The sequence below is a fragment of the Symphalangus syndactylus genome, chromosome 2, assembly GCF_028878055.3.
Source record: "Symphalangus syndactylus isolate Jambi chromosome 2, NHGRI_mSymSyn1-v2.1_pri, whole genome shotgun sequence".
NCBI lineage: Eukaryota > Metazoa > Chordata > Mammalia > Primates > Hylobatidae > Symphalangus > Symphalangus syndactylus.
Window position 1 is genome coordinate 24,019,611 of NC_072424.2, and position 23,471 is coordinate 24,043,081.

The 23,471-nt window shown below is 43.8% G+C and overlaps 1 protein-coding gene across 10 annotated transcripts in view; it reads left to right on the forward strand.

The window, feature by feature from the left end:
* Window positions 1-10,379, forward strand: part of ABLIM1 (actin binding LIM protein 1) — a 254,296-nt gene extending 243,917 nt beyond the window's left edge. For 9 of the 10 annotated variants that reach the window (XM_055248339.2, XM_055248350.2, XM_055248359.2 and 6 more), the window contains 5 exons: window positions 446-506; window positions 1,435-1,442; window positions 2,295-2,369; window positions 3,648-3,728; window positions 5,183-10,379. In XM_055248339.2, coding sequence (XP_055104314.1) covers window positions 446-506; window positions 1,435-1,442; window positions 2,295-2,369; window positions 3,648-3,728; window positions 5,183-5,296 — 339 coding nt within the window. In that variant the 3' untranslated portion in view covers window positions 5,297-10,379. Of the gene's footprint in view, window positions 1-445; window positions 507-1,434; window positions 2,370-3,647; window positions 3,729-5,182 lie in introns of those variants that run through there. The other variant, XM_055248328.2, reaches the window with a different exon arrangement.
* Window positions 10,380-23,471: the final 13,092 nt, after the last annotated feature.

The window sequence follows — 23,471 nt, forward strand, 5'->3', positions numbered from 1 at the left end:
CTTTAGATAAAAGAATGGCCTGTGTATGATTATGGGAAAACTAAATTGCAAAACTGTATGGCAAATATTTTTTACAATGAAACAAAAAGTAATTACTTGAACCATTATCTTTACTGTAAAAAGATATAAGAATGTGTGTTATAACCATCCTCCTCACAAAAGATGGAACAAATGCAATTATGTAACTATGTAGGAAAATGCATTTTTTTTTTATCAGCAAGAGATCCCTGCTTACCGAGAGCCTGCTGAGTGGCGGCATTAGTACACTAAAAAAGACAAAGAGATGGCATAGCAGTAGAAGAATCATAGGGAAAAAAAAAAAAATGAAGGTCTGGCATTTAGCCTGGGAAGAATTCCTAGGATTTTGTAAACCCTTTCTTCCTTTTCACCTGACTCTAAAACAATCACTATGGAGATTCCTAATAATTGTTTTTCCTCATTTCAGCCTGTTTCTACCGACTTCGCTCAGTATAACAGCTATGGGGATGTCAGCGGGGGAGTGCGAGGTGAGGCTCCCGTGGCCAGGCTGAGCGTGGCCACGTCTTCCCTCGAGGCTGAGGTTCATGAGAGTCAAGTATATTGGCTGTGTTCATGCTGTATTGCATCCTTAGAGTAGGATCACATCTGTCTTCTGTGAGCTAATAGGGCAATTATTTACATAATTTCAAAGAATATCTAATGAAATCAAACTATAAGAAGTGAGTTTGTGAGAATTTATTCATTGATCATACTATGTGCTGAATACTCTATCAGAAATCTAGATGCCAGGCACAGTGGCTCATGCCTGCAATCCCAACACTTTGGGAGGCTAAGGCGGAAGGATTACTTGAAGCCAGGAGTTCTAGACTAGCTTGGGCAACAAAGTGAGGCCTGTCTCTTCCAACAACAACAACACATTATAATAATTAGCTGGTGGCACATGCCTGTAGTCCCAGCTACTTGGGAGGCTGAGGCAGGAGGATTGCTTTAAAGCCCAGGAGTTCAAGGCTGCAGTGAGCTATGTTCATACCACTGCACTCCAGCCTGGGTGACAGAGCAAGACTGTCTCTTAAAAAAAAAAAAAAGTAACTGGAGGTACAACAATAAGTGAGACATGGCCCCTGCCCTCAAAATGCATATGGCAGAAAGAAAGAAGGTCTGTGTGATGAACATTGTGATCAGAGATGCAGAGAGAAGGAAGCAGTAAGTACCTTTAGGTTGTCAGTGAAAGCTTCCAGGGGAAAATGATGTTTTAACTGTTAACTAACACTGGAGCAGGCATTTCTTGGCTTTAGGGAGGCTGATGGGATAACATGTGCAGAGTCTGGGAGCAGAAAAAGAACATGGTTTATAGGGAGAATATGTTGGGAATCTCAATATAACATAGTCTATGAATGGTTCCTTCTTTTTCCATGGTCTTTCCCTCATGATATTTTCTTTTCCTTTTCTTTTCAGATTACCAGGTATGGAACACTTTGTCTTTCTTGAATTGGCCACACCAGCAGAACAGCCATGTTCCAACCCAGACTGCTGGCTCCAAGGCAACAGTTTCTGTTGAGAAGATGCTTGTTGTGATTGATCTGTCTGGTCATTACTCTATAGCCGTGAAGAGCAGGCATGCCTGGTGCCTGGGTCAAGCTGTCCCTGCAGGCCTTGGGGACACTGCATGAACCAGGCCAGGTGTAGGGGGTCTCTCTTTGTTTGGCCTTGGAGAGTCCTCTCTGGGGTGGAAGTGGACCAGCATCAAGGGTCTGCTCATATACAGTTTTTCTTCTTTCAATTATAATCTCTCAGTACTTTAGGCCACCCTTTTCCTGCGTGTTCTCAAATGAAAAGACACTGATGTCTTAGCCAATAGGAGAGAGCAGTTTGCCCTCATGACATTCCTTTCTCACTAGAACCTAAATCTTGTTAAAAAAACAAACAAACAAACAAAAAAACAAAAAGCAAGAAATGTGATGGAGAATAAGAAAAGAGGAAAAATGCAGAGAAAATCAAGATTAAAGATAAGAAACTAACAATAATAGACTTAAGCATCTTTTAAATGTGCTATATACTTTCATTCATGGAGCCTAATTCAGGAATTTGTCCATAACCATTAAGCCAAGATCTCTCCCCAACTTGATTGCAAAAGAGCTGTATTCCTGTTCTTATACAGCAAGGATCTCATTTTGAAAAATACATGGTCATTTAGATGACACAAATGAAATAGTGGTTAGGATGGGAGACCCACAGGGAGTTGGGAGCCCAAGAGTACTCCCTTCAGTTCCCTAGACTATTTCATGCCTCACCTGGAACTGGCATTTCTGTTGCAGACGCTCCCAGATGGCCACATGCCTGCAATGAGAATGGACAGAGGAGTGTCTATGCCCAACATGTTGGAACCAAAGGCAAGTGCAGCTGTTCTTTTTCCTCTCATATGGGAATGGCGTAACCCTAAACAGATTCGATGTTCTATCTTTTCATCATTCTCAAAGTGTTATAGGCTGGTGTGTTCAGGTGAGCCATGTCATGAATATGCACCTTGCCATTCTGCTGTTTTGCCCACATCAGGTCAGCAGGTTAAACCCTTACTGGGCATGATGCTGTGTGTTTACAGTGAGGTGCCAGTCCCTCTCTGCCTATGACCGAGGTATTCCCTTGGCCTCTGCCATGTGCATTACAGAGCATATCCAGTACTGAGTGGAGTGGCTGCAGACTCACCATGTAGGGTGACCAACATATCCAAGTTTGCCAGAACATTCCCTGTTTCACCACTGAAAGCCCTGCATTTCAAGAACCTCAGTCCTGGGCACACTGGGGTGCCTGGCCACCCTAGCTCCAGAGCACCCTGTACCTTCAGAGTTGTCCAAGGGCTCATGCTCCCTGGTGACCATAACCAGGGCTTATTTCAATATGGCAGTTGCCAGAGCACTGCTTCTGGGCCTGCCTGGCCCCATAGATTCATCAGCTAGTCATGGGACAAGATTGTTAACCCCAGCACAAATGCACCCTGCCCTATAACAGCATCATATAAAAGGTAACACGTTGGCTGGGCACAGTGGCTCACACCTGTAATCCCAGCACTTTGGAAGGCCAAGGCGGGTAGATTGCTTGAGTTCAGGAATTCAAGACCAGCCTGAGCAACATGGCAAAATCCCATCTCTACTAAAACTATCAAAAAAATTGCTGGGCGTGAAGACATGTGCCTATAGTCCCAGCTACTCGGGAGGCTAAGATAGGAGGATCACCTGGGCCTGATAGGTTGAGGCTGCAGTGAGCTGTGATCACACCATTGCATCCAGCCTGGGCAACAGAGCAAGACCCTGTCTCAAAACAAACAAACAAACAAACAAACAAAAAACCACACGTATCTGTAATTTCCATAATCTTCTGTTTACCTTCATCCCAATACATATTAAGTTAGTGTTCTGCCACTCAACAAAGCCCCCGCTGAGGCTCAGTGCTACCTGAGATGCTGGTGGAGAGTTGAGAATGTCTAAGATTCTGTCCCTGTCCCCTGGAAACTGGAGCTTCCTCTGGCCTTGCAGAAGGAAAACCCATCACTCGGATTCTGTCATGACAGTCTCTTGGAAGCTCTATCTTGGGACTACTAGAGTTTAGGTGGATTCTGCTTGTTAATAAAATGGACTGTGGTGTTCTAGAAGAGGTGTTTTCTTTCTTCTCAGATATTTCCATATGAAATGCTCATGGTGACCAACAGAGGGCGAAACAAAATCCTAAGAGAGGTGGACAGAACCAGGCTGGAGGTAAAACAAAACAGAAAAATCCAGTCCCAACTGCAGATCCCTATGCACTCCCCCAACTCTCCCCTAAGCAATGTTTTATTTCTGCAGTGAAAACAAAAAAAATCAAAAAGATCACCCTCATGTCATAGGTAGAACTAAGAAATAACTTGGGAGAAAAAAAAAATCCAGGTTTTCACTTAGATCAGCATAAAAATGCCTGGTAATATCCAGAAGAATGACCCAGGAGGTGGGCATGGTGGCTCACGCCCATAATCCCAACACTTTAGGAGGCCGAGGTGGGCAGATCACTTGAGGTCAGGAGTTCAAGACCAGCCTGGCCAACACAGTGAAACCCTGTCTCTACTAAAAATACAAAAATTCATGGGGCATGGTGGCAGGCACCTGTAGTCCCAGCTACTTGGGAGGCTGAGGCAGGAGAATCGCTTGAATCCAGGAGGTGGAGATTGCAATGAGCTGAGATCACACCACTGTACTCCAGCTTGGGCAACAGAGCCCAACTCCGTCTCAAAAAAAAAAAAAAAAAAAAAAGAAAAGAAAAAAAAGAATGACCCAGGAGACACAGAATGATTTCAGTCACTTGATGTTGCCATAATTATGGCTGGTGATTCGGAATGGGAGTCGCTATTTCTCTTGAGATAGTCTGAGATCTTTATCTTCCCCTGAGCTGGGGTTGAGTTCATGGGAGGCTGTGGGAGCTGCAAAGGCTCTCAGGAGAGAGATTTATACTGATTTATACTGGACAAGTTTCTTTCTTGGCTGTTTCCACATTCCTTGTTGAAGGGTTATCTGGGTACACATACCCAAGATCTCCTTAGACATGGAAGACTAATCTTTGTATTATAGTTTTCCATCCCAATGATTTTAATGAAGAAAAACCCTGGCTGCCAGTCTCAGAAAGAATGATTACTTTTTCCTGACAAAAGGCAGTACCTTGGCATAGAGGTACAGAGAATAAAGGCTCCAGGATCTTGGCGGAACTTTTCTAGGGGGGAATGACTGACGGGAAGTCTTCTCAGTAGAACAGACATCGACCTTACCTCCTATTCCTCAGCCAGGAGGAAGCCCTGGGGCTCCCCAGGGACCATGCTGGAGGTCATTTTCTTTGGCTTTCTATTGCGGTAGTCCATTTTCCCTGCATCTTCTCAGTGTTCCGAGGACCTGGAATGGAGTTGTCTCCAATGTAATAAATCACCTCTCTGTGTCCCATCACCAGTCAGTGTTATTACTATAATTCCCATTAATACTCTGCCAGCTCTTTTATCTGATGGGAAGGGCTCCTCACCTGGCCCAACCAGGTAAGGAATACTGATGTCACAAGCATTAAAGATCGGCTGCTCTCCCGTCCTCCTGCCTTGTTCTTCAGAACGACTCTGTATAAACTATAGAGCAACGCTCAAGGCCATTTGTGTGGCCATCAGGACTGACAGCTGCTCTTTTTTTCTTCCTCTTCCCAGCGCCACTTAGCCCCTGAAGTGTTTCGGGAAATCTTTGGAATGTCCATACAGGAGTTTGACAAGTTACCTCTTTGGAGACGCAACGACATGAAGAAAAAAGCAAAACTCTTCTAAGTCCCACTCATGAATGGCAATTAGAGAAAGGACTGACAGTGGCGGTGCCCCATAGGATGTCATATTGAGGCCCAAACTTGATTGGAGAATTTGCAAACTACCGTCGCTCAGCAACACCGAAAAGAGAAAGTCTGGTTAAAACACCCATGAGTCAAATGCTGGGCCAGCCAGCAGTAACACTTGCCAAGAAGCATGGCGTAGAGATTTCTATGTTCTGAAACACAGAGTAGTGTCCACATGTGACCTTTTCACCTTACCTTATGTATACAGCAGGAGCTGCGTTCTTTTCTTCTTCTTTTTTCCCTTTATCTGTTGTCCAACAACAGTGCTGACTGTCCGGATAAGAGCCAGCAAGTGCCCTTAGGATGCCGCATGGCAAAAATCGGTTATCATAATTTCAAAGTATAAATAAATTTATTATATAGCTCTGCGGCTAAGAAGGAAGAGTGAGGGGTCTGTCCATGGGGTGGCAGTGATTTCACACCCGCCTTTCTTGAATGGCTTCGTGTTACTCACCTGTGCCCTGGCAGGAATGGAACTCCATCAGGGAACAGGGCAGCTCTGTTTGAATGGGGTGAATAACAGCAAAATTAATTCTTAACAAGCTCCTTGTTCTCTACTGTTCACCGGGACCTGGTTGGCAAATGACTTAGCTATTAGTATATTTAAAAACTGTTCAAAAGCAAAAGAGAAGGAACAGGAATGAAAGGGAACCTTCCCTTAACTCTTTCTGCTTCCCATAGCAGGTCTGGTTCCTGCTCCCCGCCTAGGACAGATTGGCCCGGTGGCATGCCATTAGGTGATTTTGCGTAGGGGCCATATCACTCATGGCCAAAAAAACCCAAAAAACCAAAAACAAAAACAAGTCCCATGTCCTACTGACTCTAGTTCTTCCAGTCATTATCCTCTGCTGTCTCTCTGGCATCCTATGAATCAGATCAAGCCCATGCTGTTGTTGGTTTTTAAGGTTTCTTTCAATAATAGGCTAAGGAAAGACATGTTTTTCTCTTTTAAATCTCTGCAACTCCAAAGTAGACTCCTTCAAACGGATTTAATTTGGCCTTTTCAGCTTTATTCTTGCCCAGCTCTGTCGAATTCATGGGTGTGTGTGCACGTGTTGGTTTCACTCACCCGGAGTAATTTTGTGAGCGTGCATGTGCTTTTAATTTCTGCTTGAATGTTTGTCCCACTGTGTTGCAGCTTCTAAAGACATTTTCACCGAGTGTGTGTGACTTAAAGATCAAGAGTGAGGCTAAACTGCGCCCCCAACATCACTTCCTTCATGGAAAGGTGTTGGCGCTAATGTAGCTAGTGGCAGGATCAGACTGGGAACCACAGAGGAAGGATGAGGTGGGATGTGGAGGTCAGAGCATCTCACGAGAGTCCCTCAGACTCTGCAACACTAGATTTGAATTTGAGCCTAGGGTTTCCCCAACACGTGCGTGCGTATGAAACCACATCATGATTCCCGACGTGAGCTAGATGAGAGAGAGTTTATGTAACTCCACACCCAGGAGGGTAAGCCACTTTGTTATCATCCTTTGGGGCTGTGCTTAAGAATTTAAGCTCTGTTTTAAAGCCAAAGAAGAAAACATTTGAATTTACCTTCATATGCCACTAAGAACAAAAGCTCTGAAGTGCTTCCTGCTGGCACCAAATATTAGGATTACAAGCTGTCTTCTCTGACACCAGGGGTAAAAAAGCGAGTAGAATAGTTTCTGAGTCTGTGTTGTAGCCTCTGACACGTGGCTCACTGCTGTCATTTGGGGGCTGGAATGAACAGTCACTGTTTTATAGCATCCTCCTGTGCTCTTAACTAAGGAATCTAAATTGTCCTAGCCTTCCATTGCTATGCACTGAATGTTTGAGGACTATTCTCTTGTGTGTGTGTGTGTGTGTGTGTGCGCGCGCGCGTGTGCGTGTGTTGGATCTACTAACATATTTAGCAAATGGCTGTGACAGGGTGGCCGTGAGCAGATGAGACCAGCTCTTGCTTGGTTGGAAGCCACACTGCAGTTTGCAGTTTAGCCTTTGGTGTCTCAGTGGCCTCTTGCTTATTCCATGCTTTTTCTCTCCCATCCTCTCTCTGTGCCCTCCTGCAATGGCAGCCTTGGCACAATGCCTGGGTGTCCTCGTCCTTGCTTTACTCTGGAAAGTGTGGGGATGGAGAGGATGGTGCATTTCCAATGTTTCCTTACCTGTCAATAACAATGGTGGCCACATGTGTCCCAGCACTTGGCTGGTGGAGAGACTTTTTCATTATGGAGCTAATAAAGGGTCCCCATGTTTTACATTGATTAATGAATTATCACCCAGACATGTGCAGATCAAACATCAATATAAGAAAAATCAAGGTATTTAGGAAACATGGGCATAATCAGGTGATTTTGCTAAAATGCCTCTTCCTTGGTCTACATAAAGAAGACATGAGTCTGTCATAGAATGGGGACATTAGACTGAAAACTGGGACAACCCCCTTCCTTATTTTATAGAGACTAGGAGTTAAGGGGCCTGCCTAAGATTGCAGTGATAAAGAACTGAACCCTAAATCAGCTCCCACTAATGAAACCCTGCTTTCCTTGTATCTTTTAAACTCAGTTCTGCATCCAACTTGAGAAGAAAAAAACTTTCTTTCCATGTCAAGTACCATATGAGTTCATTTAAACTACATCTTGCAGAAATGCATTGCCAGAAAGCACCAGTAGCTTCCTATCTGCAAGCAGAGTAGTGCTCTGCTCTGGGGAGGGGTCATTGGAAACCATAATGCAGAGTGGGCCCCCTACTCCATTTCCCAGCAGAAGGCTCCAGCTGGAGGGATGGGTCATGGGGCAACCTGGTTCCTGCTAACTGCCAGATCGAATGTGTGGGCTAGAATGCCTGTCCATTTGGTTAAACCGGGCTCAGCATGCTTATCTTCAAAACGTCCAAGTCACAGCACGCAAGATGGGTATTGGTCTGCTTTCACCCCACCCTGTACTACACATGAAAATTCCAGTTATTAACACACTCACACTGGTGGAGCTTGTTCCCCCTAGGAAGGGGATTATAGATGGTAGGCTTCCCTGGTGCCTATGTAAAGGGCTACATTTTGGAACATTTGACTTCCTTGGGAATCTTAAGTGCATACTGATGGCATGAAGTAAAAGGGGCCTCTGATGATAGGAAAATCAGTTCTTTTAAAATGTCTTCAAGAAAATCCAGGCTATCACATAGTCTTTCTGTATGACTTATTAGGAGATAGGAAGAGCATTGGGAAACTTGCACAGCTAGCTATGCGTCTACATTTTGGTTTGGGGTTAGTTATGAAATGTTCTTAATATGACGTATTCAGTAACTTCACATAAACTGCCTGTTCTCCGAAACCTCAAAGAGATGGAGTTAATGAGTTTTGTTTTTTTTTTAAAATGGGGGTAGTTTTCTATCTGTCATGGGCTCTAGCATCTACGCCGCTACCCAATTCTGTCATCTCCAAGCTGAGTTTCCTCTTCTGAGGCAGAGGCTGGAGCAGTTCTTTTTCAGTTCTCATCCTCTCCATCCCAATCCAGTATATCAATCAACTCTAACTCAGAGGCGTCTAGCTGGTAATGTTTCTAAAACTTTCACTGGATTTCTTTAGACATTGAAGCAAACATTTTTTTCTAAGAATTGCTTCTCAGATGATGACATCAAATGTATATGCTTTTGCAAGTTTGAAAAATTCAAATTAACCACTTTTGACTAGGTAAGTCTTTCTGAAAACCATTTAAAGCTAACTGGGTCTTAGCATCCTCCTGTATATGGAAGAGACAGGTGATTGCTCCAGGTTGGGTGCTCATAGAACCCTTTTCCTGACTCTCATGGAAGACGGTGGAAGGAAAATGGACTGTCTCATCAACCCCTCTGTGTCCTCTGAAGCAATCTCAGTTTTTATTAACCACCTCTTCTGTGTTTCTGGTAGCTATTTAATCTGTATTTAATCTGTACGTCTTATGCCAGCCTCAATTTTATTTGATTTTTAAAATTATTCTCTTCTAACCAATGAAGTGTTTGTCAGTATGCCCCAAAGCTTGCTCTTTTGTGCTCCCTTTTGAATAACTTTCTATCCAGAAAAAGAGATTATTTGGGACTTGAGATTTGCAGTGATACCAACTTATAGCAATGATGTACTTTAAGGGAACTACCCAACTATGTTGTGATAGGAGAAAGAGAAACCTTCACTTTGACATTTTTTTTAATCACTTTATTTTTCCATTTGCTGCCCAGGAAGCAGTGGGAGGTGGTGGCAGATATGCTTTGCATATGGATTGTTATGTTTTTATTTGGGCAAGTTTAATCATGGAAAACTCAAAAAGAAGGGGGGAAATGGTCAGTTTAAGCCAAAAGAAACTTTCTAAACAATGTGTATGTACACAGCAAAATTAAACAAATCCAACAATTTCTGAAGCTTAGTGTAATTGAGTGGTGGTTGTTATTCAATAAAATTATTCCCAAAAGTGTTTTTCCTAAGAATGCAGTTCCCATGAGTCACTTCCTGAACCCATTGACCAAAGGTGGACAGAGACAATCCTATAGACGTTGACATTCAGAAAGATGTGAGCTGCTTACTGATCATATATGCATACGTTTCTTTACAGCAGAGGAAACCATTGTCCACAAAACTGATGTTCTTTTGGGGTTTTATGTACAGACTTGTCCAATGATGTGTGTGGTTCCTGTGAGTTGCTGATGACTCTGCATTGAAGCTCTCTGAGTTCTTTCATTTTAAGTTGGGTTTATGGAATTTTTTCAAATGTTGGAAGGCGTATGGTTCTTCCTGCCCTCCCTCCCCTTTTGGAAATATGAAAGCAAATGTTTAGAAGAATTCCTTTTGAAAAGCTGTGTCGTGTTCCCTGTGAAACTGAGCAGGTGTGTGTTGGCGCGCTAAGTGCCATGTGCTTGTGTGCAGAGGAGGAGGTGGTCCTGCCAGCTCCGCGCTGCTGTGCCTGTGATCCCGACCTGCTCCCCGCTCCTGTTGCCAGCAGCACTCACTGCACTCCTTTGTCATATACTCTGCATCACTGTCATACTCACAACTTCGTGAATAAAGTTGTGTGCTTTATTCATAGACGCCTCCATACCTGTGTTTCATTTCTCGTTCCCTGGCTCCCTTTGAAGGTCTATCTCATTTTAAAAAGCACCAACGCAACTTCTAATAACCAAAAACAAAATCAGAATGAACCCAACGCTGTGGGAATGCATTTTTATCATGCAGGTGGAAAAATGCAACAAATAACAACAGGATATTCCAGGACTGTGTGTCCAATAACCCAGACCATATTGACCAAGCTGTCCAAAGGAAAGAAATGTTTAGTAGAGCCATTACACTGTGCTGTGTCGTGGGTGTTTGATTTAGTTTGTGACACAGCAAGGATAGTCCCATCATTTCGACAAAGCTGGGGATTTGAGGAGGTTTGAAGCTTCTGAGCCACTGTGCATGTGGGCCACTTTTTGGTAAGAAGCTAGAATGCAGTAGGAGAAAAGCATCCTTCCAATTTTGGGCATCCCCTGCATGATCAAACTTTACATGAAGAAATTGTAGATGTTAACTTCCTTGTTATCATCACTGCCAAGATTTTAGGCTTGCCAGAAAGTACAAGGATGTATGTCCAAGATGGCCCACTCCAACGATAGCCTTACTTCTGCTCTGTGTCTGCTGAGCCTGCCCAGGACCCAGTCACACTGGGGCATTCACATGACCCTCCCCTGGAAGCGGGATACAGGTTGTCTTCAAGACAGTTGGCATGTTTAGTTCACCACCATGGAAAACAGGCCGGGAGACCTCAGCTCAAGGTCTGTGTTCTACTCACCTCTGCCTCCACCCGTGGGAGAGCATCCCTGCTGTGGTCCATAATTACCGTAGCTAGGGGTCGTCTCCAGTCCTTATGAACTCTGTGGGATTTGGCTCTGGTGGCCACCTCTCCAATGGAAGTTGACCCCTGCCTCACTTCAGTTGCTAGACTTTAGTCAGCGAATCTCACACCGCCTTTGCTGGGAGTGGAAGGATCTCGCCTCACCCACTGCTCAGCTGCCTCTCCCCCAGCACCCTGCCTTCAGATCTTGCCAAACCACTGCAAGTTCCCAGGACATACCACGCTCGCTCCCTCCCAGGCAGCTTTATCAAAGGTATTTCTTCTTTACGATGCTCAACTCTTCAAGGAGGTGGTGGAGCAGAGAGGACCTGGCCCCAGGGAAAGGAAGTAATGATCAATGTTGAATCTTTAAAAACAGCTACCCATCAGCTCTTTGGAGTTACCCATGTGAATTTCCCATGGGCTCCATTTGTTCCAAATTAAAGACAAGCCCAAGTTCACACCCTTTCTATGAGCCTGTCTTAATGGGCCCAGCCCAACCTGCATGTAATTCTTTGCATGCCTCTAGTCGAACCTCAAGTTCAGTACTTAGCAAGTGTTGCCTCAAACTGCTAGCTGTGTGGGTTTCTGCTCTTCAGTTGAACTGTAGTGAGATCTCTGTGCTGAGCGCCAGGCACCCTAGCTTGGCATAACTATATTGCTCATGAGAGCCTTTCAAAGTAGACAATTGTAGCTCCACTATACAGGTAGGAAACCAAAGCTCAGAGTCTAATCAAACATGCCCAATCACTCAGCCAGTGAGCAGCAGAGCTAGAATTCTGCAGGTCTGCCCTCTTCAGATCCCATGCTGTTAGCCTCCACATCCCATTCCCTGTGACTTTCTTAGGGCAAGGACTGTGTCCCACATTCTAAATCTCCCAGGGCACACTGCACAGAGTGGGTTCTTAGTGTGAGACTGGCCAGCGCCCTTCAGTGTGGCCATGAGCCCCAACACTACCACCAAGGCGCATTTCTGAACAGTTTGGGGGTTACTCACCGGCTGTATGTCTCGGAGCCCGTTTAGCCTCTCTTCAGCCTCAATTTGTTCATCTGCAGAATGGACAAGATAATAATATCCATCAAAAGACTGTTGCCAAATTATAGCACATGAGCACTTAGGTGGTTGAATAAGGACTAGTATTATTTTAAATAATCATTTGAGAATGATTTAGTTTTCACTCTGGGTTTTTTACCCCTCCCTCTAGTCATTTTGTTTGTGTTCACAGGGTCTTCCTCATGGATTCTCCTTCTAGTCTTTATGTAAATACTCCAGGATTAAAATAATCCCACAACCTCTTTTATATACTTCAACAACAGCACTCTCTCCACCCAAGCATAGTCTAAGATAGAGATCCCCTGAAGATGTGCTAATTAGTAGTAATAATAACCGGAAGTATTACTCAGCAGCCGAGTGCAGGGTATAGCATCAGGCCACCTGGGTTCGAGTTTCAGCTCCACCAATAGCTATCTGTATAACTAACAAATTGTTTAACTTCTCTAAGCCTCAACTTCCATGTCCATAAAAGAGGAATAATAATGATATCTACCACAAAAGGTTATTATGAGAATTCCTGCAGAACGAGAGCCTGCATGATACAAAACGAGCACTTAAAATGGCTTTTATTCAGGCCTGGCGCAGTGGCTCATGCCTGTAATCCCAGCACTTTGGGAGGCTGCGGCGGCGGATCACGAGGTCAGGAGATCGAGACCATCCTGGCTAACATGGTGAATCCCCATCTCTACTCAAAATACAAAAAATTAGCCGGGTGTGATGACGGGCGCCTGTAGTCCCAGCTACTCGGGAGGCTGAGGCAGTCCTAAACTCTGCCTATGGGCAAGTGTCATGCAGAGAGGGGCACAGGTGTCCCCAGAGCATTGTGGCCACCCAGCATGGCAGACTCCTCAAACTGGAAGGCTTCAAAGGTGCCAGATTGGGACTCAGCGGCTCCAGAGGGTTTTCCTGCATGGGGAGGATTGTCCTAGCCTACTCCAGCGGTGCTTAGAAACACTCCCTGTGGAAGAGCTGAGACTCATTCTCATGAAAGATGGTGTTTGTTCCAGAAAGATCTTTTCAATGGTATGACTCACTTCAAAGCAACCAAAGGCTGTAAAAGTTGAGCTGCTGGTCCTGAGAGGATTGAGGGACATTTCCTCAGTGGGAGAAAGCCACCAATCCTCCCCAGCCCCTCTTGCCCATTGCTGGAAGAAGGCTACTCTTCCCCGCAGGTCATTGCCAGGGTGTTATCTGTCAGCCCCACCCTGCTGGAGGTGGCCCACTGTAGGCTGGAAAGCACTGGGAAGGGCGGGAACTTGGAGCTGCCAGCGTTTGAGAAAGCCAGGGTGGTTGGGAGAATAGCACCCAAAACTTCAGGGAATCTCGACCCCAGCCCTAAGAACTCACTTCCGCACCTTCCTCCCCACAGGAGACCAGGACTCTGTTTGACTCTGAACAAACACTTCCTTTCTACTCTGGCAGAGCTCTGGGATAGGCTGTAGCGAGTCAGGTCTGCAGAAGAGGGGGTAATAGGACCACATTTATTTTACTTTCCAATCTCCACTGGATAGAACTTGCTCTCCAGGGCCTGCTATTGTGCTGAGCACAATCACAGCTCCTGGAGAGGTTTTTCTGTATTTATTTGTGCTGTCCCCTGCTGCTCACTCTTAACTCAGCCCTTCCCATCAGATAAAAAGAAAAAAGTTGGCTTAGGAAACCTCCCCTTCAGAGCAGAGGCTGTTCCTGCTTTGCCCCTAGCATATGTTAGCCATAGGCCCTCCCAGAATATCCGGAAGGGGCTGGAGGCAGGGCAAAGCCTCAGTGGCTTCTAACCCCAAATCTAGCCGGGTTGAGACCCCCAGGTGTCTTGAATCCAGACGCTAAGAAGACAGTGGTCTGATGGCAGCAGCAGCGAACATTCTTTGCAGGCCTCCAAGTGCCAGGTGCTGGGCTAAATACTCTAGGTAGATTATTTTGTTTAATCTGAGAAGGGCAAATCCAAGGCTGGGCAAGCCCCACTGACAAGTGGGTAGGATTCTAGCCCTCTCCCATCAAGTCCAAATGCCACCTTCCTCCTAAGGCAATTACAGCTCTCTGGGGTCTCCACAAGGCCTTCTAAAGATGTCAAAAGGATTGTCTACAAAGACAAATACCAGGCTTTCTCAGCAAGGTGGAGCCTGGCCATGAATAACATTTTGTTCTAAGCTGGACGGATGCTGGCACAGAAAGAATAGGTTCTTTCGTTCCTGCTATTGTTTTAAAACATACGCTTCTTAATGAAAAGTTAGAAAATGTTGATGCCAGTTACATTCCCATCAGATAAGAGCAAGGGTCAGCTGGCTTCTCCTGTTGAAAAAAACAATTATTACGCCCCTCCTTTACATAAAAACAAGGTGCTTCAGACAACTCAGAGTAAATTGCTAGGATTTATTAATCATTTTTTCAATCATATGGCTTCCACTTGCACACACGTGATCTATGATCCTCACAAGCCACCTGGATGAATGTTGATCCCTTCGCTACACAGATGAGAGCCTGCCTGGCTTGTCCAAGCTCAAAGGGAGACTTGGGGAAGGAGCTAAGATCTGGACCCAAGTCAAACCCCAAAGCTCAGGCTTCAGTCCACAAAGAGGCTTTGATTGGGTAGATCTGGGTTAGGAGCTGGGAAGTTGAATCTTACAACAAAGTATAAAAGCCTCTAGATAATTCTGATGATCAACCAAGTTTGGAAACCCTTCCCCACATCCCAGGATCTCAGGTCAGTGGCAGAGCTGGTCTGTGATGAACCAAGCATCCCTTGCCAGGATTTGTTATTCACCGTCGCCCTAATTCACAAGACCACAGTCAGACAAGGCCTGGGAAGCCTGCCCTCGCTGAGACCTCCATGGGAAATCACCCACATCTTCCTTCAGCTCAGCAAGGCTCGGAATGCCCCGGGGAGATTCCACCACAGTCTGCTCAAGTGTCACCTTATTTGCAAGGAGATTATCTCTTGTAAAATACAAAAGTATGAGATGAGAGAATCAGTTAGGTGCACAGTTGCTTAAAGGAAAAGCAATCCACCAGTATCATATTCTCCCTTTCTCCCCTCACAATCTTGAAAAACCTCTGAACATTGAAACAAATGGCCTAGAAATGTTATTATTGTACCAGCTTATTTCCTTTTCAATGTACTCTCATTCTCTTTGTTCTATTGTTTGTTAGGAGGGTGAGTATAATAAATGCTGGTCTTAAGTTTTCTATGGGGACAGTCACTTCAGGGAAACTTAGTAACTGTCCTCAGGGCCTGGCTGGAGGGAGATTAAGAGCAAGCAAGCCAGAAGTTGTGATTACAAACTCTTCTTTTACAGAAAGGTGGCTGTTTTTAGTTTTGAGCCTTTACATCAGTGCATATGCAGCGGGTCGAAATAGTGTCTCCCAAAAGATGTCTACCTGGAACCTCAGAATGTGACTTTATTTGGAGTAAGGGTCTTTGCAGATGTAACTCTACCAAAAGACACATGCACTCAAATGTGCTATTCACTGTGCTATTCACAAGAGCAAAGACAGGGAATCAACCCTCGTGCCCAGCAATGGTAGATTGGATCAGGAAAATGTGGTCCATATACACCATAGAATACTATGCAGCCATAAAAAAGAATGAAGTCATGTGGTTTGCAGCAACATGGATGGAGCTGGAGGCCAGAATCCCAAGCACGTTAACACAGGAACAGAAAACCAAATGCAGCATGTTCTCACTTCTAAGTGGAAAGTAAACATCGAGCACACAGGGACATAAGTATGTGGACTATTAGAAGGTTGGAGAGGTGGGTTAAAAAACTACCTATCGGGTACTACACTCACCACCTGGGTGACGGGATCCATACTCCAAATCTTAGCACCACACAATATTCCCATGTAACAAATCTGCACACGTGCCCCTGTATCTAAAATAAAAGTTGAAAAAAAAAAAGAATCAAGATGAAATCTTAACTAGGAGGTTAGGTAGGAGGAATAAGTTCAGGAGATCTCTTGTGCAACATGGGGGTTATATTGATAACAATGTATTATATACTTGAAAATCAGTAAGAGAGTAAATTTTAAGTTTTCTCACCACAAAAAGTGGTATTTGAGGAAAAGCACTTATCAATTAGCTTGATTTAGCCATTCCACAATGTACACGTTTCAAAACATCACGTTGTATCCCATAAATATATGCAAGTATTATTTGTCAATTCAAAAATTAATTTTTTAAACACTGCCTAAATTAGGCTGTTCCTTTGAAGTATGAAGTAAGTTTGATTATTAATCACTAGAAAGAGACTATATTTGCTTTAAAATTAAAATAGAAATCCTGACATCTCATTTCTATTTTCTGTAATCAGTTATTTTTAAACAATACAAAATGCCAAGTTCATAAAGTTTATTCTAATGAGTCTGTTCTGGCTCCCAGAAGATGCCTTAGTTCAAATCACTAAGCTTTATGCTCTCCATTTCTCAATGTTTGTAATTAAAACAACAACACAGTATTTAAATGGATCCTTTCCATTCTGTGACAAAATGTTCTGTCCAAGACAGGACACGATGGCTCACGCCTGTAATCCCAACACTTTCGGAGGCTGAGGTGGGCAGATCGTTTGAGATCAGGAGTTCAAGACTAGCCCAGCCAACATGGTGAAACCCCATCTCTACTGAAAATACAAGAAGTAGCCAGGTGTGGTGGTGCATGCCTGTAATCCCAGCTACTCAGGAGGATAAGGCAGGAGAATCACGTGAACCCGGGAGGCAGAGGTTGCAGTGAGCCGAGATCGCACCACTGCACTCCAGTTTGGGAAACACAGACTCTGTCTCAAAAAAAAAAAAAAAAAAAAGAGTTCTGTCAAAGCTTTGAAGTTCTTTAAGCTCTTTCCAGCTGGGTGTGGTGGCACTCATCTGCAGTCCTGGCTACTCAGGAGGCTGAGGCGGGAGGGTGGCTTGAACCCAGGAGTTCTGGGCTACAGTCCACTATCCTGATTTGATGTCTGTACTAAGCTCAGCATCAGTATGGTGAACTCTAGAAAGGAGGGACCACCAAGCTGCCTAAGGAGGGGTAAACCAGCCCAGATCGGAAATTGACCAAGTCAAAACTCCCATGCTGATCAGTAGTGGGATCGTGCATGTGACTAGCCACTGCACTCCAGCCTGGGCAACATAGCAAAACCCCATCTCTCAATAGAAAAAAAATTTAAAGGTCTTTCCGGTGGTAAGAAATAGATTTGTTCGTCTTTGGCCATTGTTTCTTCTTTGCCCAAACACATCAGCAGAGGCATGAGGGAGCATCTCCTAGCACACCTAGCACAAGTGAGAGCTCTCTGTCCTTCTCTAAAGACAGCCAAATGCTCCTAGATCTGTAGCTTTGTTGTCCGAGGATGCCCCTCTTTCTCTGTTGCTGACGCAGGAGTACCTCCTGTAAAATGTTCTGAAAACAGGTCAGGAAGTCAGCTTCCAGATGGAATGGGCTTTTCCTTGAATCTCCGAATCTGCAACCCTTGAATGGAGAAAGCCCCCTTCCCTTGTCTCCAAGCAGCCAGGAAGTGGATGTCTCATGAAAACTCATTCATATTGGGAAGAAAAAAGTGCAACTACAGAAAAATTGCCCCTGAATAAATGACCCTTGTCTTTTCATATCTGGGCCTACTCCGACAGGATAGAAAGTTGTCTTTCCATTTTTAGGCCTCACACATTACTCCTGTCTCCATTGCTACTTTCTACCTGAATTTGGTTCCAGATTTTAAAAATACACTATCAGAGCACTTTGGTTAATCATCTAACTCAGCAACACTGTTATAAGAAGGCAACATAGAGGCCGGGTGAGGTGGCTCACACCTGTAATCCCAGCACTTTAGGAGGCTGAGGCAGACGGATTACCTGAGGTAAGGAGCTTAAGACCAGCCTGGCCAACATGGTGAAACCCCATCTCTACTAAAAATATAAAAATTGGATGGTGGCACGCACCTGTAATCCCAGCTACTTGGGAGGCTGAGGCAGGAGAATGGCTTGAGCTCAGGAGGTGGAGTTTGCAGTGAACCAAGATCACGCCACTGCACTCCAGCCTGGGCGACTGAGCGAGACTCTATCTCAAAAAAAAAAAAAAAAAAAAAGAAGAAGGCAATGTAGAATAAAATAACTTTCTGGAGGTCTGGGCTAGCAGGGGGCGTTCGAATGACTGCATATGGGAAGTGTGTCTCATACAGTCAGTGCCTTTGAATGACCACAAATGATGTTTCCTAGTTACACTAATTTGTCTTAATTCTCAGTGGGATACAGAGCCCTAAAGCCTTTCTAAGATCTCATTGTTTAATTTCAGTAACATCTGTACTGTATCTAAAGTGAGAGGTGTGATGCTGGGTGTTGTGGAAAACATGAACATGAACACAGGCTGGGACTATGGGGGCAACTGAGGTGTGTAGGCTCCGAATGTCAGGCGATGCTCACTCTAGGGCTTACGCAAAGGGCCCTTTTATCAGGGCTGACCCTGATAAAACAATCTCTGCCCTCAAAGAGCTTGAAGCCTGGAAAGGCAACACAGGCACGTAACTAATAGACTCGATTTGAGGCTTAAAGCAGATGAAAAAGATCACAGAATAAAAGCAAAAAAGGTGGCCCAAAGACCCAACTATAAAACCAAAAACTATAGAATTTCTTGAAGAAAATACAGGAGAAAATTTCCATGACCTTGGTTTAGGCAAAGGGTTCTTAGAAATGATACCAAAAGCATGATCCAGAGAAGGAAAGAAATTGATAAATTGGTCATCAAAATTAAGAACTTTTGCTCTTTAAAAGATGTTATAAAGAGAATGAAACAAGTCTGAGATTGGAAAAAGCAATTTGCAAATCACATATCTGATCAAGGACTTGAATCCAGAGAAAGTAGACAAAGAACTCTCAATACAAAGTATTGCAAGGATGCAGAACAAGTGGAACTCACACACTGATGGTGGGAGTACAAAATGATACAATATTTTGGAAAACAGTTTGACCATTTCTTTTAAAGATATACACCCCTAACGTAAGACCCAACAACTCCACTCCTATGTATTTATTCAAGTAAAACCAAAACCTTAGTTCACACAAAAACCTGTACATGAATGTTTACACTGACTTTATTCGTAATCACCAAAAACCGGAAACTGCAAATATTCTTCAACTGGGGAATAAATAAACTATAGTTCATCTATACAATGGAATATTACTCAACAACAAAAAGGGATAAACTTTTGCAATAACATGGGTGAATTGCAAGTGCATTACGCTAAGCAAAAGAAAAGCCAAGGGTTTTCAGGGAATAGGATTGAAGGGAGGGGTTGGCCACAAAGGGCCACAGGGAAATTTTGAGGGTGATGAACTGTTCTGTGTCTTAATTGTGGTAGTGATTACACGACTGTATGCATTTGTCAAAAGACACAGAACAATACACTAAAAAAGGTGCATTTTACTGCACATAAATTATAACAATTTAAAAATTGTGAAAAAAGAGAAGCAGTTTAAGACAACAAACTCTTATTGACAATGCTAGTGTATCGGGAGCTGTAAAGGGAGTGTGATACATATCCAGTCTTGAAAAGTTTACATGCCTTGAAACAAACTAGGCACTATGCTAAGCACTTGAGCTAAAACTGTGAGCAAACAGATATTAATCAAACAGCCCCACAAACATAAACACAGGGGTAAAGCATATAAAGAATGAATGACCTGATTGATTCTATCAGCAAAGCTTCTCTGGGAAATACTTCTATTTGAGTTGCAACTGGACTCAACATGGGCTGCAGCAGGGTGGAGGATGAGGAGCTGAGGAAGGTGCGAAGGATGACTTGTAAGTTTCTGGCTTGGGCAACAGGCTAGGTGGTGGAGCCTGCAGTGCACACTGGAGGAGGAGCAGATTTGGGGTGGAGTGAGAGATCGTGAGTCCAGCAAAAAGAGAACAAGTGTGAAACCACAGAGAGCAATGCCTGATTAAGCACAAAACTATGCAGTGGACCCAACAGAAATGAAAACATGGACCTACACAAAAACTTGTACGTGAGTGCTCATAGCAGCATTATTCATAATAGTCCCAAAGTGGAAGCAACCGAATGCCCACCAACTGATGAAAGGATAAATGAAACGTGGTATGTCCATGCCATGGAATATTATTTGGTGATATTAAAAAATGAGGTACTGATACTTGCTACACTGTGGATGAACCTTGAAAATATTCTACTGAGTGAAAGAAGCCACTCACAAAAGAACATGAAATGAAATGGCCTTTTGGAATATTGTGTGATTCCACTTATTATGACATTTCAAAAATAGGGATATCTATAGAGTCAGAAAATAAATTAGTGGTTCCTTAAGGCTGAGGGAGATGGGGAGAATAAAGTGGCTATTAATGGGCATGAGGCTTCTTTTTAGAGTAACGAAGATGTACCAAAACTAATTGTGGTGATAGTTGCAAAGCTTCGTTCTATTAAATACCATTAAATTGTAGATTTTAAATGGATGAACTATGTGGTATGTCAATTATATCTCAATAATGCTGCTTTAAAAAAGAAGATAAATAATCTGCATAAAGATGTTCTTTTTTTTCTTTTTGTTTTTTTTTTTTTTTTTTTTTTTTGAGACGGAGTCTCACTCTGTCGCCCAGGCTGGAGTGCAGTGGCGTGATCTCGGCTCACTGCAAGCTCTGCCTCCTGGGTTCACGCCATTCTCCTGCCTCAGCCTCCCAAGTAGCTGGGATTACAGGCGCCCGCCACCACGCCTGTCTAATTTTTTGTATTTTTAGTAGAGATGGTGTTTCACTGTGTTAGCCAGGATTGTCTCGATCTCCTGACCTCATGATCCGCCCACCTCGGCTTCCCAAAGTGCTGGGATTACAGGCGTGAGCCACAGCGCCTGGCCATAGAGATGTTCTTATATGTTCTATTTAGAATATTGCAACCCCTCAGTGGGAGAATGGTTATAAAAGTTATGACCCATCAGTAAGGTAAAACTCAAGACAATTAAAAACACGTCCAATGACAAAAAAAAGTAATTAATTTGGAAAGATGTAAAGTTTTGTTTTTATTATAAAAAACAAAAAACAAAAAAACTACATAGTAAAGAAAGATGCAATCACTTCGGAGAAGATAGAGATCCTGGAAGTCTGGCAAAGGTGAAACTCAAAAGCAAGGGCCATGCATTTCCAGAGCTCTTGCAGGAGAGCCTCAGAAGTGGCTATGTTGGCTTCTTCTCTGATGGGAAGTGGGCAAGAAGCCTGGGCAGGTGAGAAGTGGGCAAGAAGCTTGTGCGGTGGCTTGCACCTGTATTTATGGCCAAGAGTGAGGGCTTGAATTTGGTTCTCTGCACAGGAAGGAAGGCACTGCTAGAAAAACAACTTGCAGCCAGGCATGGTGGTTCATGCCTGTAATCCTAGCACTTTGGGAGGCCGAGGCAGGCAGATTGCTTGAGCCCAGGAGTTCAAGACCAGCCTGGGCAACATGGTGAAACCCCGTCTCTACAAAAAATACAAAAATTAGCCAGACATGGTGGCACACGCCTATGGTCCCAGCTACTTGGAGGCTGAGGTGGGAGGATCACCTGGTCTCAGGGAAGTTGAGACTGCAGTGAGCCATGATTGTACCACTGCACTCCAGCCTAGGTGACAGAGCAAGACACTGTCTAAAAATAAATAATTTCAAAAAAAAATGTTAAAAGAAAAACAACTTTTTAAGCTCTTAGCTCTTTCATCCAGCTTAGTCCCCCACTCCCCACCTACCCACAGCCTGGGCACTTCCTAAATGTGCTCACTACCATTTTCAAGCACTCACTCTGTCCCAAATACTATGCTAACTTCTTTGTGTGCTTCATCCTACAGAATCCTTACTTGTTTATGAGATAGATATGATTGTAATCCCATATGTTTGTTTCATTTGATGAAGAAACCTGGCCAATATCACAGGGATCATAAATGATGCACCTGTGCTACTTCTAACCCAGGCACACTGACTCTACAACCTGAAGGACACATTTAAATCAATTCATGATCCACACTCAAGAAAACTTTCCTCACAGATTCCCACAACTGTCCCACTTTTACACCCCACCCCAAGGAGGCCCACCTATTGGCTAGACCATAGATTCTAATTCACTCAGCACTTGGGTACTTCCAGTTGTCATTTGAATTAAGCAATAATAGTTGTGTGAGGTAGGATAGGAATCTTCCAAAAGCCCTGTCTTTGTCTTATGCTTCTATAACAGAATCACAGGGACTGGGTAATTTATAATGAACAAATATTTATTTGGCTCATAGTTCTGGTGGCTGGGAAGTCCAAGAGCCTGGCACTGGCATTTGGTGAGGGTCTTCATGCTGCTCATCCCATGGTGGCAGGTGAAAGGGTGAGAGAGAGCAAGACAGAAAGGGGAACGAACTCTTGCTCTGTATCAGGAAACTACTCACTCAATAATATCATTAGCCCACACATGAGGACAGAACCCTCATGACCTAATCAGCTCTTAATGGTCCCATCTTAATTCTCTGTTGCATTGGGGATTAAGTTTTCAGCACAGGGACTTTGAGGGACACATTCAAACCATAGCAAGCTCTCAGGTCAGTCGGGACAGATCAAAGAACAAATCCACAAGCCAAGCACACTTGCAACTTCATTCTCTGAACAGTCCAAGTTGCCACATCTTCATGTACTAACAGGTTAGGCTTCTTCTGAGGAAACTGCTTCTTAAATGCATTTTTTTAAAAAAATTCTGTTTCTTGACATCTTGGAGCTGTGGTTCTTGTCTCTGAATCTTATGCTCTGAATGATTCCAAGACCTTCCATAAACATTACTTGAATTCTACTAAAAATTCTAATCTAGTGATAGAATGGGATCCCTAGACACTGTACAATTATACTGGCCTGGTTTCAAATATTCTGCCCTGCTAGGGCTTCCTCTATAAAAGATTCCCATTTATATTCTCTCAGTCATTTCTGCCAGAAGAAATTATGGCTACCATAGGCTGCTTCCAAAAGTAAGTTAGAAAGTTGTATTACAATGATCCTCCTCTCTCCTTCTCCTCCCCTTCTCCTTCTTTCTCTCCGTCTCTTTTCCCCTCCCTCCTCCTATGTATTTTGATCATAAAAGACAAACATGTATAGCCGTGTGACCCAGCAGGAGCACTGAAGCGATCTCACAGTAACACAATGTTCAAAATACTCAGGACCCACTGTGACTCCTGGTTGCAGGATGAACTCTCTTTGAAGATTTTCTTCCATAATTTACCAATGTGAAATTTTTTAGACACTTTATTGTGGACCCTATCAGATGTCAAAATAATATGCAGCCA